The following is a 19,974-nucleotide window of genomic DNA, read 5'->3' on the forward strand; positions in this document are numbered from 1 at the left end:
GGAAGAGCAAGCGAGCAAATTAAAAAATTCCATATAATTATTGAATTCTGAATTACAGTGTGTCCTCTATCCAAACTGTTGTCCTCACATTGAAGAAGATAATACACTCACAATTTCCATTCCTGGCACCCCCAGATTTAGGTGGGGGAAATAATGCCAGTTGGTGTACACCATTGTTTCCCAAACTTGGGCCTCCAGCTGTCTTTTTTTGAACTACAATTCCCATCATCTTTCACCACTGGTCCTACTAGCTAGGGATGATGGGAGTTGTAGTCCAAAAAATGGTTGGAGACCTAAGTTTGGGAAACACTGGTATAGATCAAAAGTAAGGAGCCTCAGGACTGGGGTGGGATGGTGGAGAATGTGACCTTCTAGCCCTCCTTATCTGGACCTCAGGACTCTCACCAGGGCACACCTTCTCTTGCAACTTGACACCGCTTACTGTCTTTGCTTCATCCCATCGTTGATGTTCTTTGCCTTGAACTCTGATTATGAACTCTTGGTCTCCTGGGTGGAGGATAGAGAGGGGAGAAACTAGCTTAATGAAAGTGATATTTACATTCATTCTCCACCCGCTGTTGACCCTGGTGCTGCCCATCTCTAGCAAGTGGCCCTTGGAAGGTTGTCAGAAGGGGAGGAGGCAAAAAATGGTCCCCCACTCCTAGTACAGTCGTACCTTGGTTTTCAAATAGCTTTAGTTCTTGAACGTTTTGGCTCCTGAACGCTGCAAACCCAGAAGTGAGTGTTCCGGTTTGCGAACTATTTTTGGAAGCTGAACGTCCGATGGGGCTTCTGCAGCTTCTGATTGGCTGCAGGATCTTCCTGCAGCCAATCAGAAGCCACGCTTTGGTTTCCGAACATTTTGGAAGTTGAACGACTTCCGGAAGAGATTCTGTTCGACTTTTGAGGTACGACTGTATAGACAAATGAATTAGGTGCATGAATGGTCTGCCAGCTTCCTTTTGTTACTGACAAGATGTAAGCACAAACTGATTGCCTCATGGCCGGTCCAGCTGTGTGATACAGTTAGTGCCACCTAGAGATGGGCCTTTGCAATTCTTTTTTTTGGGGGGGGGGGCCTTTGCAATTCTGGCACAGAGGCACTTGTGCAGGTTATTACATGCAAAACTCAAAAGGGTGATGCCAAGTATGGCATATCTATCTTATTTTCCCTTTTGGAAGGCGGGTGCCCCAGGGTGGAATTTTCATGATATTCTGTGGCATTCGTTTTGTTGTAACCGTCGCCCAACAACTTTTTCTGTGCAGGGTAGACAATTTTGGGCTGGGACTCTTACTCCAAACGAAGCAAATCAAGCGCATGGTGTCGTCCTACGTTGGGGAGAACGCAGAGTTTGAGCGGCAGTATTTATCTGGAGAACTGGAGGTTGAGCTTACGCCACAGGTACAACGCCTTTCTTAAGGGGCTAAATATTTTTTTAAGAATATGTGTTTCATTATTTAGCTAATGAATTTATAGATACGCATGCAACACACACACACAAACAAAAATGGAATACTAAAACAAGATACTGAGCAGTGCCATCTAACAATTAACAAAAGGAAATGAACAAATAAATACATTTTTAACAGGCCTGTAGATCACATCACAGCTGACTCCTCTTGGATTTGGCAGGAGAAGGTGTTCCAGAGAATCGCTGCTTTGGAAAGAGACTGCTTCTGCTTTGTCACCAGACGTCAGCCTGCTAGCTATGGGGTTTTAAAACAGTTATACCTAATAGAGTGAACCTTGACTTCTTGGCCTGTTCTGGGTGGGGTTAGACTCCCCTGGAAGTCTGTAGAAAGGTTTATCCTGGATCCAACATTTTCACCAGAGGCTCAGAATGTCTGTTTTCAGATCCTGTTGGTTCACCAGCTAAGGCCCCTTTTGGACAGAGATGAGTTGGCCACTGTACTACTCCAGACTAGATGATTCAATGTGTTTCATGTGGGGCTGCCCTTGAAGACAACTTGCAACTTCCACCTAGTCCAACACGTGGCTTCCAAGGAACTTAAGGGAGCTCCTCCTGGAACTTGCATAGCCCCTGTTCCAAAATAGCTGTGTAGGCTTCCAGTTCATTTCCAGGCCCAACATCAGTGTTTGAAGCCCTGAATGACTTAGGCTTGTGAAACATGGACCACTTATAAAGACCATCTCCAACTCATTGAAAGATTCCATCAAAGGTGTCTCTGAAAAATTTTACACATCACTCGGGAAGACAGGCGAACTAATGCCAGTGTACTGGAAGAAGCAAAGATCACCAATGGTGAAGCAATGATTCTTAAACATCAGCTTCATTGGACTGGTCATGTTGTGCCAATGTCTGATTATTGTCTTCCAAAGCAACTACTCTATTCCAAACTTAAAAATAGAAAGTGTAATGCCCGTGGTCAACAAAAGAGGTTTAAAAACTCTCTCAAGGCAAATCTAAAAAAATGTAGTATAAACACCTACAACTGGGAAACACTGGCCTGCAAGCACTCCAGTTGGGGAACAGCCTTTACCAAAGGTGTCATGGGCTTTGAAGACACTCGAACTCAGGACGCAAGGGAGAAACGTGCTAGGAGGAAGGCACGCTTGGCAAACCCTCACCAAGATCAATTCCACTGGGAAACCAATGTCCCCACTGTGGAAGGACGTGTAGATCCAGAATTGGCCTCCATAGTCACTTACGGACTCACTGTTAAAACTGTGTTTATGGAAGACAATCTTACTCGGCTACAAGTTATCGCCAAAGAAGGCGGCTTAGACCATCATATCTGAAAGACCACCTCCTTCCCCACAGACCCTCGTAGGAGTTGAGGTTGACAGAAGGGGCCCCTCTTGGTGTTCCACCACCCTTGGAGGCTCAGAGGACATTCTCCACAGCAGTCCCTTAGCTGTGAAATTCCCTCCTCATAGAGGTGTATTTGGCACTTCCATTATATACCTAAGAATCGCAGCATCACAGAAGTGTAGGGATGTCTTTACCCTGGTCTTTGACACCTGACACACCCCATTCTCTTAACTAATTTGGTTTAAACCGTTCTTCATATTGTATTTTGAAACCTTCTGGCGAAGGGCGGCTAAGAAATCATAAGCTGGGGTAGCTCAGTTAGCAGAGCACGAGACTCTTCATCTCAGGGTTGTGGGCTTGAGCCCCACATTGGGCAAAAGATTCCCGCATTGCAGGGGGTTGGACTGGATGACCCTCGTGGTCCCTTCCAATTCTAAGCCCAAGCCAGGTGCCTTTTCCCCAGCTCAGTCTTATTTGTGGGCGTTTTTAGGCTGACAGTTCTAACTGGCTGGACAGAAACATTACTGCCACTTGCGGGTGTTTTTGGAAGAGTCAAATGTTCAAAACTAATCATGAGGAAAGTTACAGTAAATAGAGAGCAGATAGTTCATAAGGCACACTTTTACCAATAGGTATTGGTATCTTAAAAAGCAGAGACATCACCTTGCCAACAAAGGTCCGTATAGTTAAAGCTATGGTTTTCCCAGTAGTGATATATGGAAGTGAGAGCTGGACCATAAAGAAGGCTGATCGCCGAAGAATTGATGCTTTTGAATTATGGTGCTGGAGGAGACTCTTGAGAGTCCCATGGACTGCAAGAAGATCAAACCTATCCATTCTGAAGGAAATCAGCCCTGAGTGCTTACTAGAAGGACAGATCGTGAAGTTGAGACTCCAATACTTTGGCCACCTCATGAGAAGAGAAGACTCCCTGGAAAAGACCCTGATGTTGAGAAAGATGGAGGACCCAAGGAGAAGGGGACAACAGAGGACGAGATGGTTGGACAGTGTTCTTGAAGCTATCAGCATGAGTTTGACCAACTGCGGGAGGCAGTGGAAGACAGGAGTGCCTGGCGTGCTCTGGTCCATGGGGTCACGAAGAGTCGGACACGACTAAACAGCAACAACAAATTGGGTGGGTAGATAAGAATTGTCAGAAACAGGTTTTTAAAGTACAGATGCTGCCATCTTGTGGATCAAACTTAAGTATAGAATGAATTTATTCAGGCCTTTCTGAGATCAAGCAATTTTTTGTGTGTAAGGTTTGCAGGTTTGCTGGCATGTTGAATTTCCTAGCAACAAAAAGTACTGTATCCTATCCATAAAACAGGCCACCATTGCAAAGGTGGAATAAAGCAGGTTCTAGCCAGATTAGCAGTTGTCTGTTGCTCTGGCAGGATGTTCTCCCATAAAATATTTTCATGGACCTTTCTGCCTCTCTCTGTTGTCTTTGGGTGATCAGCTTTCATGTCACCGTGGGATAGGCAGGAGTGGTTCTCCAGGCCAGGCAGCAGAGTGCTAAGAGAGCCTGTGACATCAGAGCAGGCCAGCCAATGAGATTCGAAACCCTAAGACCCATGTGTACCTTCTGTGAAACCAAATCCCTTAATGAGTGCTGTTCTGCATACTTTTGCATTCAGATGGCAGTACATGCCGTTTGAGGGAAAATGGAGCTGTTTGGTGGAAAGAAGGCAGAAGACGTCAAAGGGGAGAAAGCAGGAGAAGTAGGGAATTTGGGAACAGGATGCTGGACTAGAAGGGCCATTGGCCTGATCCTGCTGGCTCCACTTATGTCCTGAACAACCCGGGAATCTCTCTTGTTATCGGTCTCTGTACTTAACAGTTTCTTTCCTTCTAGGGCACCCTGGCTGAGCGCATTCGAGCAGGAGGAGCAGGTATCCCAGCTTTCTTCACCAGCACGGGGTACGGGACTTTAGTGCAAGAAGGAGGGGCTCCGATCAAATACAACACAGACGGTACTGTTGCCCTTGCCAGCGAGCCCAGAGAGGTAAAAGATCATGCCTGTGTGTTTTAATAGTGGAGCTAGGGCAGCGGTAGGGGACCATGGTTCTTGGGAAGAGAGTCCATAACAGACAGACAGAGGGCCTTCTCGGTGGTGGCGCCCGGCCAGTGGAACGCCCTCCCATCAGATGTCAAGGAAATAAGCAGCTATCTTATTTTTAAAAGACATCTGAAGGCAGCCCTGTTTAGGGACGTTTTTAATATTTAATGCTGTATTGTTTTTAACACTCAATTGGGAGCTGCCCAGAGTGGCTGGGGAAACTCAGCCAGATGGGCGGGGTATAAATAATAAATTATTATTATTATTATTATTATTATTATTATTATTATTATTATTATTATTAGTATTATTAGTATTATTAGTATTAGTAGTATTATTAGTATTATTAGTATTATTAGTATTTTATTAGTATTAAAGCCAGGTGAGGCTTTTGACCAGTTAGCATCAGCCATGTCCCCATCCCTATTGCTTGGCATTCTGCAAAGGAATAATTTAAAATGCCAACATGGGAAGGAACAGTTTTCAAGATGAATAACTTTTCTAATATTTCCTCCCGCTCCTGACTTCTCACAGGTGAGAGAGTTTGATGGGCGACACTATATTATGGAAAAGTCGATAACGGGGGATTTTGCACTAGTGAAGGCGTGGAAATCTGATCGCGCCGGGAACATTATCTTCAGGTACAGTATTGCACACAGAGCTAATGTGCTTTTCTCCAAAGCAGCAGTTTTCAAAGGGTTCGCCAGGAAATCTTGGACTTCCTTTGGAAGCTCACCAGAGTATCCTGAACGAGAAGGTCAGTCATGTTGGACAAAGCTGACCCGTCAGTGTGCAAATGTTCTTCCCCTGTAATACGCAGCTCCAAGGGGCTCCCCCCCCCTTGTGTTGGGATACACCTGCAGCTCACATGGGGCACATTATGCTCACTTGACTTGTATAATAATTTAAATTTAATTTAAAAGTTGTTTAGCCCACTCTTCAGGGTTGGGTTTTTTTGATTATGTTTAGGTTTTGAGTGTGTTAATGCAGACAGTTTTCACCCAGAGGGACCAATGGTCTGACTCTGTTTCTTATAACCTGTGAAAAGTGGAGATTTAGGAAATATAAGCATTGAATAGATGGAGAATGAATTTATAATGCTATAAAAAAAAAATAGGGTCGATCTGAATTTTTTTAAAAAAGAAATCTGCATTTCTTGTATCTATTCTTGCTCGGTGCAACTCGGTCTGACCCTTATGTTTCCCTCCCCTTATGGTCTTGATTTATTGGCTACTTTAAAATGAGGCTGCATTTTAAATTGCACTTTAACCTGTATTTTAAATTGGCCCCCCCTCTATTTCCCCCCTATTATGTTTTTACTGTGATTTTATTGGTGTTAGCCACCCTGAGCCCGGCTCTGGCCGGGGAGGGCGGGGTAAAAATAAATTCCTCCTCCTCCTCCTCCTCCTCCTCCTCCTCCTCCTCCTCCTTCTTCTTCTCACCCAAATTTGGTGAGCGCAGGGACTCGTTTAGCATTTAATAAAGCAAAGGTGTCCAGGAGGGGGCAGTAGAAGCCCAAACATTTTTTTATGTTGTATGATAAGCTCAGGATAGAGAGAAATATCTAGAAAATAGGATCCTTTGATTTAGTTTTGAGGCTGCTCTACCAAGGCTTAGAGTCTGTGCCTTAGACCATCATTTGAGACACATTATCAGAAAAACTTGACACCCATATAACGATGGGATTCACCCCCTGTTTTTTCTGCCCACCAACCGCCCCCCCCTCTTCCCTTCCCATTCTTCACCCATGTACAACACAATCAAACAAAGACAGCTCATTTCAAGGAATGGAGAGTTGCTCTTGCACTTGTTTCTCACATGCATCTGGTCGGCCACTGTGAAAACAGGATGCTGGACTAGATAGGCCATTGGCCTGATCCTGCAGGCTCTTCTTATATTCTTAAACATATGTCTGATTTTTATATAACCTCCCCCCTCCCCAGAAAAAAACAATCAATATTGTGTTTGCCATGGGCTTTGGTTTGCTAGTGGGAATCTTCTGAGTAGAAGGCAATGAAGTATTTCTGCAGCTAAGTCTTTCTCTTCCCTCATTCAATGGTCAAATAGGTGTCACAAATGATGTGCAACTTGGATAATCTCCTTTCTCCCCTCCACGTTGCAAAATGTGCCCTCGATGTTCACCCTGTTGCCCAGTTTATTTAGCTGGGAGTAAACACTGCTGAACTCAGTGGAACCTACTTCCCGGTTGACACTTAGAAGGAGCGCATTGCAAAGTCCCCCACCCCTTCTTTTAAACAGTAGCACACATGCACATAAACACACACTGCATGGTAAACAAGCCTGCAGTTTTAAATGTGTTCTTAAACATATCCTAGTTATGCAAAGGTCTGTATGTTACCTCCTTACTGCTATCTTCTCCCTCCTCCCTAATTCCTTTAAATTCAGGTTGACCCAGTGCTTTCCCTGATATTACAGTAATATAACAGCCTGAATGTGAGCAGAAAATACTCTCCTATCTTTTGCTTTCAGTTAACTTTCCCTTCCCCTTTTCTCTGCCTCAAATAGGAAAACTGCAAGAAACTTTAACCAGCCCATGTGTAAAGCTGCCAGAACAACTGTAGTAGAGGTAAGGTCAAACAATTTTTACTTGTACTTCAAAGCTTGCAAGGACTCCTTACAGATCTTTGCGAATTGCTCAGATGAAGTTGACAGATGCTGTATACATGCATAACTGAAACCAGGCGTGATGTTCTGCTCCAGTTGAAGATGATATGCCTTTACCTGCAGCAGGGATGGAAGAGGGAAGGATTTTGGAAAAACCCAAATGATGATAAGCTGTGGTATCATCTGCGTAAACGTAAAACCTGAACACCTGTTTCTGGTAAACAACTACGAAAGGCCTAGTGCTCACCTGAGGCCTGCGGGCTGAAGGTGGAGACCCCCAAGATTTAATGTTCCTCCACCAACTAAACTAAACTAAACTAAACTAAACTAAACTAAACTAAACTAAACTAAACTAAACTAAACTATATTGAAATTCCATTGCATAGAAAGCGATATCAGCAGGGACGATTGCAGTCCTCAGAGTGGTTTAACAGTCTGTCCCTCTTCCCAGGGAACTATGGGAATTGTAGCTCTGTGAGGGGCAATAGGGGTCTCCTCACAACTCCCAGTACCCTGAGCACACTACATTTCCCAGGATTCTTTGGGGGAAGCCATGACTGGTTTAAAACAGCATCATACCACTTTCAGGTATAGTGCAGATGAGATCTTCAACAGCTGTATGCTGGCATACCAGTCTTCCCATGCTTGTGCTTATGTAGCCAAAACCTCACTGACTCTCAAGAGAAGAAGTACCCAGCAGACTTGAGGTAATAATTATACACAGACAGAAAAGCAAATCTATAGCTAAAATATATCCTAGAGGGTGGGGAAGCAGCTACACAAAAAGTAAATGTTGTAGAATACTGACAGACAGAAAAATGGGGAAACTGAGAACTAGGTAGCAGAAGGGAATAGAATAGACTGGGCAGAACAGGCTTATGTGAATATATAGATTATATAGAGATCTATATAACCATCTTGTTTTCTGGATGTCAGTTCCTGGTTCACACTGAGAAGCTATTTTTGGACTCCCCCAGACAGCCTGTTTATTGAGCTTTTACTCCAATCTGCTTATCCAAAACTTACTCAGAGGTTATTTTATAAATAAAATTTGTTTCTCACCCTTTCTCCCGAATGAGCCCAGGGTGGTATATGTCCAGTTTTTCACTTGAGCTTTCAATCCGATTTGTTTGCAGGGAAGATTTATGACTGTCAGCATTCATCCTGATTTTCTGGTTGCTCTCCTAGCCCCAAAAGATTCTGTGGTGGTGGTGATTTTTTAAAACAGATTTGTTGAGCCAGGGCAAACAGAGCAACTTTGAGGCACTTTTAATTTCACAAACCTGAGTTTCCAGTGTGCGCTTGTTAACCCTTCTGCAAAACAACGGGTGTTCTGAAGGCCGTAATTATTTGATTGTCCCCAGGGATGGAAGAGAAAGCTGCCCTTACGCATCTAGAGAGAAGTTGAAGAATTTTGTGTAGGTAGGCTTGGGCACAAGTATACCCATCCCATGGAGTTTTCTTGGCAGGGATACTGGAGTAGCTTGCCAGTTCCTGCTGCAGGTGGATTAAAGGTAAAGGTAAAGGTACCCCTGCCTGTACGGGCCAGTCTTGCCAGACTCTAGGGTTGTGCGCTCATCTCACTCTATAGGCCGGGAGCCAGCGCTGTCCGCAGACACTTCCGGGTCACGTGGCCAGAGTGACAAGCTGCATCTGGCAAGCCAGTGCAGCACACGGAACGCCGTTTACCTTCCCGCTGGTAAGCGGTCCCTATTTATCTACTTGCACCCGGAGGTGCTTTCGAACTGCTAGGTTGGCAGGCGCTGGGACCGGACGGCGGGAGCGCACCCCACCGCGGGGATTCGAACCGCCGACCATGCGATCGGCAAGTCCTAGGCACTGAGGTTTTACCCACATCCACCTGCAGGTGGATTACGTTTGGTCAAAACTCTCCGCTATGACCTGTCCATCTTGGGTGGCTCTGCACGGCAGAGCTCATAGCTTCTCTGAGTTATTCAAGCCCTTTCGCCACGGCAAGGCAGTGATCCATGAAGGGACCACTTTGCCAACAAAGGTCCGTATAGTTAAAAGCCATGGCTTTCCCAGTAGTGATGTATGGAAGTGAGAGCTGGACCATAAAGAAGGCTGATCGCCGAAGAATGGATGCTTTTGAATTCTGGTGCTGGAGGAGACTCTTGAGAGTCCCATGGACTGCAAGAAGATCAAACGTATCCATTCTTAAGGAAATTAGCCCTGAGTGCTCACTGGAAGGACAGATCCTGAAGCTGACACTCCAATACTTTGGCCACCTCATGAGAAGAGAAGACTCCCTGGAAAAGACCCTGATGCTGGGAAAGATGGAGGGCACAAGGAGAAGGGGACGACAGAGGACGAGATGGTTGGACAGTGTTCTCGAAGCTACCAGCATGAGTTGACCAAACTGTGGGAGGCAGTGGAAGACAGGAGTGCCTGGCGTGCTCTGGTCCATGGGGTCATGAAGAGTCGGACACGACTAAACGACTAAACAGCAACATACCCATCCTGCCTCAAACGAAGAGACAAACCCCAATGCAGGATATAAATGGCAAATAGAGGTAAAAATTCCAATGCAGTCCAGTGAAAATTGAGCGTGCTGTTTTCACATGTCATTAGTTTCTTTTTATATCCCATTTGTAGAATACTTTGTAAGTGGAATGGTTCCTTACCAAAGGGAAAAACGAAAGCTAGGATAACAGAAGCCTAGTTTTCCTCCTGATTTTTGAGATCCTCATTCATTATGGAATAGTTGGGAGACTGGAAGATGAGGTTTGATTTAGCAAGGAAGAGGAACAAAGGGGTGGGGGTGGGGCTCAGATCTGAGTGCAGAAATGCTCTTTCACCCACAACTAATTAAGGAAATGTAATTAAAAACCCTGCAATGTATCTTTGGTTACTTAGCAACGCCATTAGAATGCTGCTATCGCAGGTACAATGGACTTTCATTACATTGTGGGACAGGAATGAATAGCTCCATTAGTCACCAAAAATTGTGGTGTTGCTTTCATTGTTAACAATGAGACGCTGAGAAATGGCCATGCTTATAAATGCACACTCTTATATTGCCAATAACAGTCTTTGCTCTTGCGTCCCAGAAACTCTGCTTAATTCTAATTCTACCTCACAAATTTGAATTCCGAGATGCGCCACACTGACTACGCATCAGCCAGGAAGCTGCAATAGGGGCTTTGGCCTACCAGTGAGTTTCTTCAAACACAATTCAAAGTGTTGGTGCTGACATTTAAAGCCCTAAACGGCCTCGGCCCAGTATACCTGAAGGAGTGTCTCCACCCCCCTCGTTCAGCCCGGACACTGAGGTCCACCTCCGAGGAACTTCTGGCGGTTCCCTCACTGTGAGACGTGAGATTACAGGGAACCAGGCAGAGGGCCTTCTCAGTATTGGCACCCGCCCTATGGAATGCCCTCCCATCTGATGGCAAGGAAATAAACAACTATCTGACTTTTAGAAGACATTTGAAGGCAGCCCTGTTTAGGGAAGTTTTTAATGACTGATGTTTTATTGTGTTTTTCATATTCTCTTGGAAGCTGCCCAGAGTGGCTGGGGAAACCCAGCCAGATGGGTGGGGTATAAATAATAAATTATTATTATTATTATCTTGTCCCTTTTTTCTAATTCAGGGGTAGCTAACCTGAGACCCTCCAGATGGTGTTGAAATCCATCTCCTATTAGCCGTAGGCAGCATAGCCAAAGGTCGGGAACGATGGGAGTTGGAGTCTAATAACATCTGGAGGGTCAAGGGTCGCTTCCTGGATCGTGTCCAAGCTTCCACACAATCACTTTTCCGTATTAAACATTACAGCGTTGGCCACTCAAAACTCTTACACGGGAAGACACCCGAAGACACCAAAACCTACATTCCTGTACCCGTGAAAATCTACGAAAGCATATATATATATATATATATATATATATATATATATATATGCGCAGGTTTTGGTGTTTTCGGGTATCTTCCCGTGTAAGAGTTGGGGTGTCTAGGCGACGTTTCGACGAGGTCTCACTCGTCATCTTCAGGCTGGTGCTTTCGGCTTCTTGTTACTAGAACAGAGCAGGATCTCAGTGTTTGAGTTCCTATAAATACTGTTGAGGGGGTGTGGTGTATAGCCTCCAACGTTCTGGGCAGAGAGGAAGTTCCCAGGTTATTGTGCCTTTTCTTCTTTTGTTCATTAATTACTTGAGGGATATCTTGAGTGATTTCTTGAGTGATATTCTGAGTACCACTTAGGAGGGTCATTAGGTGTGGATTAGTTGCTAAAGCTTTCGTGTCTTGACCTCTTGAGCTTGTGAAGAGTTTTTCAGAGTTTTTCTGAGAAGAGTTTTTCTGAGAAGATGGCTGTACTGCACTTAGTTGTGCTCTGGCTTGGCTTCGTGTATAGGGGCGAGCTGTGGTTTTGTGCCCTGTGCCAGCCAGATCTGTGTAGGGATTGCAGGGGGGTGCAGCATCCGGAGGTGCCACTATGGTTTGGCTGCTGGATGGTATCTGTAATTTATCTGTGGAGAGGGTCTGGGTTTGGGTCTGGTGTGGTTGATTGGAGATGGCGTTCTGTGTGCCTCTGGTTCTGGTGTCGGTTTTTGTGGGGAGGGCTAATTTCCAGATGTCTGGCAGGCGGGACGTGTCGTCACGCTTGTTCATGTTGTGAGGGTGTTTCTCTATCTCGATGGCTTCCATGATTATTCTCTTGTGGTGATGTTCCATGTTAAAGAGCAATTTGGAATCTGCAAAATTAATTTCGTGTCCTGTTTCTTTCATGTGTTGGTAAAGAGAGGAAGTTTTTTCTTCTTTTTTGACGGCATTCTTGTGTTCTGCGATACGTGCATTTATTCGTCTGTTTGTTTGTCCAATGTACGTGGCTGGGCAGACTTTGCAGGGTATTTCATAGACCCCTTGGTTTTCTAACTGGATTTTATCTTTTGGGTTTCTGAGGATATTGGCTATTTTTTGGTTGGTGCAAAAGGCTGTTTTGATATTGTGTTTATGGAGGATTTTGCTAATTTTATCTGTGGTGCCCTTGATATAAGGAAGGAGGGCCATGCCATTGTTTTCTTCTGTGTCTTGGTTTTTGGGGGGTGTTTCTTTTTGGATTAGCTTCGTAACCCTGTTTTGCTGGTATCCGTTGGCGATTAACACATTTGAGAGATTCTGTAACTCAGTTGTCAAGTGGTCTTCGTCAGCCAGGCGTTTGGTTCTGGAGATGAGAGTCTTGGCTACGGAGTTTATTTGTGCAGGGTGGTGGTGTGATTGTGCATGTAAGTAGCGGTTGGTGTGTGTTTTTTTCCGGTAGATAGTGTGTCCTAGGGAGCCATCAGGTTTTTTGTAGATTAGGACGTCAAGGAAGGGAAGTTGGTTGTTGGCTTCTATTTCCATAGTGAATTGTATTTTGGGGTGTAGGCTGTTGAGATGTGTGAGGAAGCTATCTAGTTTTTCCTTCCCGTGTGGCCAAATTACAAAGGTGTCGTCAACATATCTGAGCCAAAGTTTGGGTTTGTGTTCTGACTTGTCTAAAGCATTGGTTTCAAAGTGTTCCATGTACAGATTTGCGATGACCGGTGAGAGGGGTGATCCCATAGGTGCTCCTTCTATCTGTTTGTATCTTTGTCCATTGTGGATGAAGTACGTGTTGGTTAGGCAGTGGTTGGTCAGGTCCAGGATGTATTCGGGGGGATTGTATTTGTTTTGAATGGCTGTCAAGGCTTCATTAATGGGCACTTGTGTGAAGAGAGATACAACATCGAAGCTCACAAGTAGGTCATCGGGATGTAGGTTTTGCTTCTTTATTGTTTCTATGAACTGGAAGGAGTTTGTAACGTGTGAAGCGATAGATTCTGCATAGGGCTGAAGTTGCTTAGCGAGAAATTTAGCGAGATTTTGTAGAGGTGAGCCTATGGAGCTGACTATTGGTCTGAGTGGTGTTCCTTCTTTGTGTATCTTGGGGAGACCGTAGAGTTTGGGGCATCTGGATGATTTTTCTCTGGGGATGATTCTTAGCTGGATTTCTTCACTGATAGGAGAGGCTTTTATTTTGGATTTGGTGGTTTTTTCCAGATAGGTGGTGGGATCTGTTTTTATAGGTTGGTAGGTAGGGTCTTGGAGTAGATTTGATAGTTTTGCTTGGTAGTCCGATGTGTTCATCACAACAGTGGCATTACCTTTGTCTGCTGGGAGAATGATTATGTTGTTGTCTTTCTTCAGGTTGGTGAGTGCTTTCTGTTCTTCTTTGTGTAAATTGCTTCTGGGTGGTTTGCTGGAGCAGAGGATGTTGGTGACTTCGAGTCTGATTTTATTGGCTTCATCTGGGTTGATTTTGGTTAGGCTAGCTTCGACTCCGCATATGATGTTTTCCGTGGGGATGCGTCTCGGGGCGACTGCAAAGTTGAAGCCTTTGGAGAGTACTTTGGTTTCAGTTGAGGTGAGGATCCTGTCTGATATGTTATGTACTGTTTGTTTCATGGGTTGTTGTGGAGGGTGGCTGGGCTTCTGGCGTTTCTCTAGTTTGTGGAGTTTGTTGGTGTGTGTGTCTGTCTTATGTGAGGACTCTGTTTCAGCTCTCCAAACGGCTAGTTGTTTGCATTTGTCCCAGAGTGCAGGGTGGATTTTGTTACAGAGTTTGAGGTGAAGAGTGAGCAGATCTTTGTTGGTTTGGTTTAGTAGGTATCTTTTCTTATGTAGTTCGTTTCTGATTAGGGATAGTTCAGTTCGTTTCAGGATCCTTTCGGTAGCTGGGGTTTTAGAGTGGAATTTAAGTTGGAAGCATGTGGGAATTAAGTTGTTGTCTCGGCAGTTGCGTAGGAACAAGAGATCACATAAGATGGTGGCTCTTCGGATTTCTAGTTTCTCGTAGGTTCTTGTCAGCTGTACCTCTCGTAGGTTCTTGTCAGCTGTACCCCGTACCTCTACGGGGAGGAAACCTTCCAGCTGACAAGAACCTTTCGTAGATTTTCTTTGCTTTCGTAGATTTTCACGGGTACAGGAATGCAGGTTTTGGTGTCTTCGGGTATCTTCCCGTGTAAGAGTTGGGGTGTCTAGGCGACGTTTCGATGAGGTCTCACTCGTCACCAGCCTGAAGATGACGAGTGAGACCTCGTCGAAACGTCGCCTAGACACCCCAACTCTTACACGGGAAGATACCCGAAGACACCAAAACCTGCATATATATATATATATATATATATATATATATATATATATATATATATATATTGCTTTGTAAAATGCTCCTTGCTTCCAAGAAGTAAAGTGAAAGATCATGGGTATATGAAGAGAGAGGGAAAATAGTGCCTGCTCAAATATTTTGCTCTTGGAAAGGCGTCGTATGGAGAGAAGCCTCCTAGTGACTGTAGTAGCTGCTGGTTCTCAAAGCAGCTACAGGCACAGTTGCACCTTCAGATTGCACTTCTAAGCCATCGCCTTGGATGACTCTTTGGTTAAAGAGAGGACCATTGCACAGTACCTCACTGTTTTGCTGGAGAGAACAAGAAAGTTAAATACTGGCTGGGGACTTCCTGTTCCCATCTGGCAATTAATAGCAAGACCTTGCAGTGCTGAGAGTGTGAATAGGCAGCCGAGGCGGCTTTCTCCTCTAGCGTAAACATGCAAGCATTACCTGCTTGGCTTCAGGCTCTTTGATTCTAGAATATTCAGTGTGGAAGCTTCGGTGGGGTGTCAGGAGTCGGTGTAGTATAAGTGGTTGGCCTGCTAGACTAGGGCAGGAGAGACTGGATTTTAACTCCCCACTCTGCAGTGAAGCTCAGTGGGTGATCTTGGGACAGCAAACTACCTTGGGGAATGGGTGGCATAAAGTATTTTGCCACGGTTGTTCTTGGGAACCACCTGACGCTCTTGACTTAAAAGCATGCTGTGCACATGGCGCTCAGTGTGTTTAGACACAATCTGTGCAACGCTTACTTGCAGAACCAGGAAGTGGGTAGTAGAGAAAGTGAGACTTCCAGTTAAAGGATCTAAGAAGAAGAAGAAGAAGAAGAGTTTGGATTTGATATCCCACTTTATCACTACCCAAAGGAGTCTCAAAGTGGCTAACATTCTCCTTTCCCTTCCTCCCCCACAACAAACACTCTGTGAGGTGAGTGAGGCTGAGAGACTTCAGAGAAGTGTGACTGGCCCAAGGGCACCCAGCAGCTGCATGTGGAGGAGTGGGGAAGCGAACCCGGTTCACCAGATTACGAGTCCACCGCTCTTAATCACTACACCATGCTGGCACTCCCAAGCCCTCACCTCACTTCATAAACTGAGAGCTCTTGGAGCTTGGAGCTATGTAACTCATTGTTGCTTCAAAAAAGAACCAGGGGACTTACCTCTTCAAAAGGAACTGAAGGGCCCTGCATGTTGCCATCTGCTAATCTTTGTGTACTGTGTGCACTCTCTGATTTTTACCCTTTTTGTTTTTCACATCTGCTCAGGTAGAAGAAATTGTGGACGTTGGTTCCTTTGCCCCAGAAGATATTCATGTCCCCAAGATCTACGTCCATCGTCTCATCAAAGGGGGAAAGTATGAAAAAAGAATCGAGGTAAGTTTTAACGAGTTTGGGGCCATCCTGTGTGTTTGCCCATGCAGCCTGGGCACATTTGTGTTGCTGCTCTTATTTTGCATAATTATGGGTTTCGCTAGTTACAAGGAGTGATGCCTTCCTAGCACGGGTGAAACTTACCTCTCTGACTTCTAAAAAAATTCAACAAACCCACACCCACCCAAGCATATCTTCATCCTGAGGGGTTGGAAACTTGTTTTTCCCCTCTCTTTTTTGAAAAAAACAAAAGCTGATAATCTCATTGGAGCTTGAATGTATAAGCAGTAAAACATTTTTGTGCCTCTGTGGACCTCTGCAGACACCATGCCGTTTCCATATCCAATTATAAATGAAGGTTGAATCCCAATGCGACCCACTTAACAGAACGCATCCTCAGCACTTCATTAATTACATCTGAATTTCACCAAATAGCCCCCAAAACTGCAGCTGTGTCCAACATCCTTTGGTGAGAAATAGTGGATGAATTCTGAGCTCACATTTAGGATCCGGTTATTACCATATTTTTGCATTGGCAAGAAACCTGACCTGCCATCCTAGGATCTGGGGGTGCGAAGATGCTTGGCTGGTATGTTGTGTGTGGGCATGTGTGCCCAAGCATCCCTCAGTCTTTTATCTTGGCTTACTGAAGTCAGCTGGGACGCGGGTAGCGCTGTGGGTTAAACCACAGAGCCTAGGGCTTGCCGATCAGAAGGTCGGCAGTTCGAATCCCCGTGATGGAGTGAGCTCCCGTTTCTCAGTCCCTGCTCCTGCCAACCTAGCAGTTCCAAAGCACGTCAAAGTGCAAGTAGATAAATAGGTACCGCTCCGGCAGGAAGGTAAACGACGTTTCCGTGCGCTGGTCTGGTTCTTCAGAAACGGCTTAGTCATGCTGGCCACATGACCTGGAAGCTGTCTGCAGACAAACACTGGCTCCCTTGGCCTATAGAGCAAGATGAGCGCCGCAACCCCAGAGTCGGTCACGACTGGACCTAATGGTCAGGGGTCCATTTACCTTTACCTTTACTTAAGCCAGCTAGAGCTCTTGTCTCTGCAAGTGCACACCTCTTCTCAGGAGAATGGGTGTCATTTGAGTGACCTTTTGGGGGGGGGGTAGCCAACTTCAGTTGCTCCCAGCCAGCATGACAAATGGTCAGGAATGACAGGATATTTTGGAAGGTACCAACCTGACTACCTCATGCCAAGAGGGGATCCTTTGGAAGCCTGTTCAGCAGATAATTGTGTTTCATGTTGCTGGTGGTAGGGCCAGGTGGCTTTCATTTCTTACGATTCTGTTGACCTATTATTAGAAGTGGTTTCCATACTGTTTTGCGAGGAACGCTGAGATTAGGGAAGAGGTGCGATTCAGAACTGGCGCTCATGAGTTACATGCAAAAAGGTTTAGTCCATGGCAATCTCCAGCAACTGTAGAGAGAGAAACCCCTGGCTGAAACTCCGGAAAGCCCCTGCCAGTCAGTATTAACTGTGTTTTGGAGGTTTAAGTTATGTTTAAAATTTTGCGCAGTGTCTATTTTTATTGTTGGCAGCCGCTTTGAGACCTACCTGGTGGAAATATATAATGTAAAATAATAAAAAAATAAATGGACCCATGTTGTGACTCCCTGTATAAGGCAGCTCCATGGATAGATTGAGGCAAAAAAAAGCTTGAATTGGGAAGGAACACCAGGGCAGTGTCTCACATCAATTTGCACACCCTCTATATAACCTGCCTCAGAACTCGTTGCAGTGCACAAGGGGTCTGTGGCAGATACGGAACCGTTCCTCAGCAGGCATATCCATAGGGAAAGCTTTGCCTGAACATTTGTTGTTGTTGTTGTTTAGTCGTTTAGTCGTGTCCGACTCTTCGTGACCCCATGGACCAGAGCTCGCCAGGCACTCCTGTCTTCCACCGCCTCCCGCAGTTTGGTCAAACTCATGCTGGTAGCTTCGAAAACACTGGCCAACCATCTCGTCCTCTGTCGTCCCCTTATCCTTGTGCCCTCAATCATTCTCAACATCAGGGTCTTTCCCAGGGAGTCTTCTCTTCTCATGAGGTGGCCAAAGTCTTGGAGCCTCAGCTTCAGGATCTGTCCTTCCAGTGATACTCAGGGCTGATTTCCTTAAGAATGGATACCTGAACATAGAAAACTTGAAAAACCGACCCTTGTGATAAAACTCTTGTTTTAGTGCTTTGGTTCCAAGGCAAGGTCCTAAGGGCATATGATGCAGCCACCTTGCTGAAGATAAGCAGATCAGGGTCTGACCGGTACCTGGACAGGAGACCATTTTGGAACCTCCATATATGTCACTTTGAGCTCCAGGAAGGAAGGAAGGAAGGGAGAGAGAGAGATAATAAATAATTAAATGCATCTTACGTGTGCTGAACGATAGCACTGCTTACCTTTTCCTTTTGAGGCTAAGCATCAAATATTATTCCTGATTCTTCTTCAGCCCGATAGGAGGCTGGGTATAGATCTTCGTTACTGCATAGCCAAGCCATGATTGTTTTCAGTTTTTCTCCTGTTCTCCAGACCGGCTTCTCCCCTCCCTCCCTACGACGCCACTCCTCCCCCCCCCCAACCTCGTTTTTAAGTGTTTTATATCGTCTAGACCAAAGTTACAGCAGGGATTAATTTTGGTCTGCTGAGTTTTGTAATCCTTCTAGGGATCTGCCTTGTCAAAACAGGCGATGAAACGGCAAGCTCCTCTGTTTACTGTCTTAAGAGTGAGAGTGCCTATAAAAATTGCATCTACCTTGGAGGCTCTGGGCTCGCTTCTTCAAATGTAAATTGGTCTTGGACGGAATGCGGTTATCCACCCGAGTGCGGAGTGAGGGTTCCAGTATAAAGCAGATTTAGCTTAGAGTGCCTGGAAAAGGAAGATAGTTTATCATATTAGGAGAGGAATAATTATGGCTGTAATATCTAGCCTGGCTCTGGCTGGGAGAGCCAAACATCCCAAGGGAAGCCTAATTCCGATTTAAGCTGCTATTAAACATATCTTCGCGTTTTCTTTATGCCTCAGTTTCAAAAGTGAGAAGAAGCAGAGACTTGGGCCAAGATGCAAGTCAGAGTTTTAGATTCAGAAGCCTTGGTGCTTCATGGATACAGTATACAGTCGTACCTTGGTTCTCGAACGCCTTGTGACTCGAATGTTTTGATTCCCTGACACCGCAAACCTGGAAGTAGGTGTTCCGCTTTGCAAACTATTTTGGGAAGCCATCCGACGCGGCTTCCATGGCTTCCGATTGAGTGCAGGAAGCTCCTGCAGCCAATCGGAAGCTGTTCCTTGGTTTTTGAACATTTTCAGAAGTCAAACAGTCTTCCGGAATGGATTCTGTTCGAGAACCAAGGTACCACTGTATAAGCATCCTGGTAGCAGTCTTGCTGCTTCCAGGCTTCCACTTCCAGTTCTGAGATGCATGCAGGAGTGCCCTGGAGGGAGAATGTAAAGATGTGTAATTTCTCCCTCTCTCTCTGTTCTGCCAAATGAAAGCCATGTGCCTGGAAAGTGAAATAGGGCAGGGGTTTATTTAAGCAACGAAGATAAATGAAAAACTCTGAAGGATTTTTAAAACCACTGGTCCTAAGCGGAAGCACTTCAAATGTACCGATTCCCCCGGGATGTTGGGGAGCTTATTCCAACTTCTGTTGAAGCACTGAGCTCTGCTTATTGGGCCAATTCACATCTTTCCAAGCCATCCATTTTTGGCTTGGGAGCTGCTGAATGTTTACTCCAAACTTCCGGTGAATTCATGCAAATGTGTACTGCCAGAGGCGTTATCTTCAGAAGAAGATGAAATCAGCGGCATTGCTGATTATTTATTATTAATTTTAATAAAGCACTGCTGCTGTTGCTACTTAGCATTCATTCTGTGTCTGATTCATTGTTTTTCTTGGTTTTCATTTTTTTCTCACTGATCTTAGAATTCTTAACTTTTACTGCCTCATTCTGCTTCAGTTTCACACTTTTAAAAAAATAAAATATTTTTTATT

At 45.0% G+C, this 19,974-nt stretch overlaps 1 protein-coding gene and 1 long non-coding RNA gene across 2 annotated transcripts in view; one reads left to right on the plus strand and one right to left on the minus strand.

Annotated features, from left to right (window-relative positions):
- Positions 1 to 19,974, plus strand: part of OXCT1 (3-oxoacid CoA-transferase 1) — a 59,434-nt gene that overhangs the window by 12,439 nt on the left and 27,021 nt on the right. The window contains exons 4-8 of the mRNA XM_081213115.1: positions 1,267 to 1,402; positions 4,633 to 4,782; positions 5,371 to 5,477; positions 7,363 to 7,423; positions 15,875 to 15,982. Coding sequence (XP_081069241.1) covers positions 1,267 to 1,402; positions 4,633 to 4,782; positions 5,371 to 5,477; positions 7,363 to 7,423; positions 15,875 to 15,982 — 562 coding nt within the window. The remainder of the gene's footprint in view (positions 1 to 1,266; positions 1,403 to 4,632; positions 4,783 to 5,370; positions 5,478 to 7,362; positions 7,424 to 15,874; positions 15,983 to 19,974) is intronic.
- LOC308597420 lies at positions 343 to 10,938 on the minus strand. The gene is made up of 4 exons (XR_014012965.1): positions 9,323 to 10,938; positions 7,805 to 8,958; positions 7,445 to 7,754; positions 343 to 507 (listed from the first exon to the last, which is right to left on the minus strand). It is a non-coding gene; the product is annotated as an uncharacterized lncRNA (long non-coding RNA).

The sequence above is a fragment of the Podarcis bocagei genome (genome assembly GCF_964188305.1).
Source record: "Podarcis bocagei genome assembly, chromosome: 11".
Classification (NCBI taxonomy): domain Eukaryota; kingdom Metazoa; phylum Chordata; class Lepidosauria; order Squamata; family Lacertidae; genus Podarcis; species Podarcis bocagei.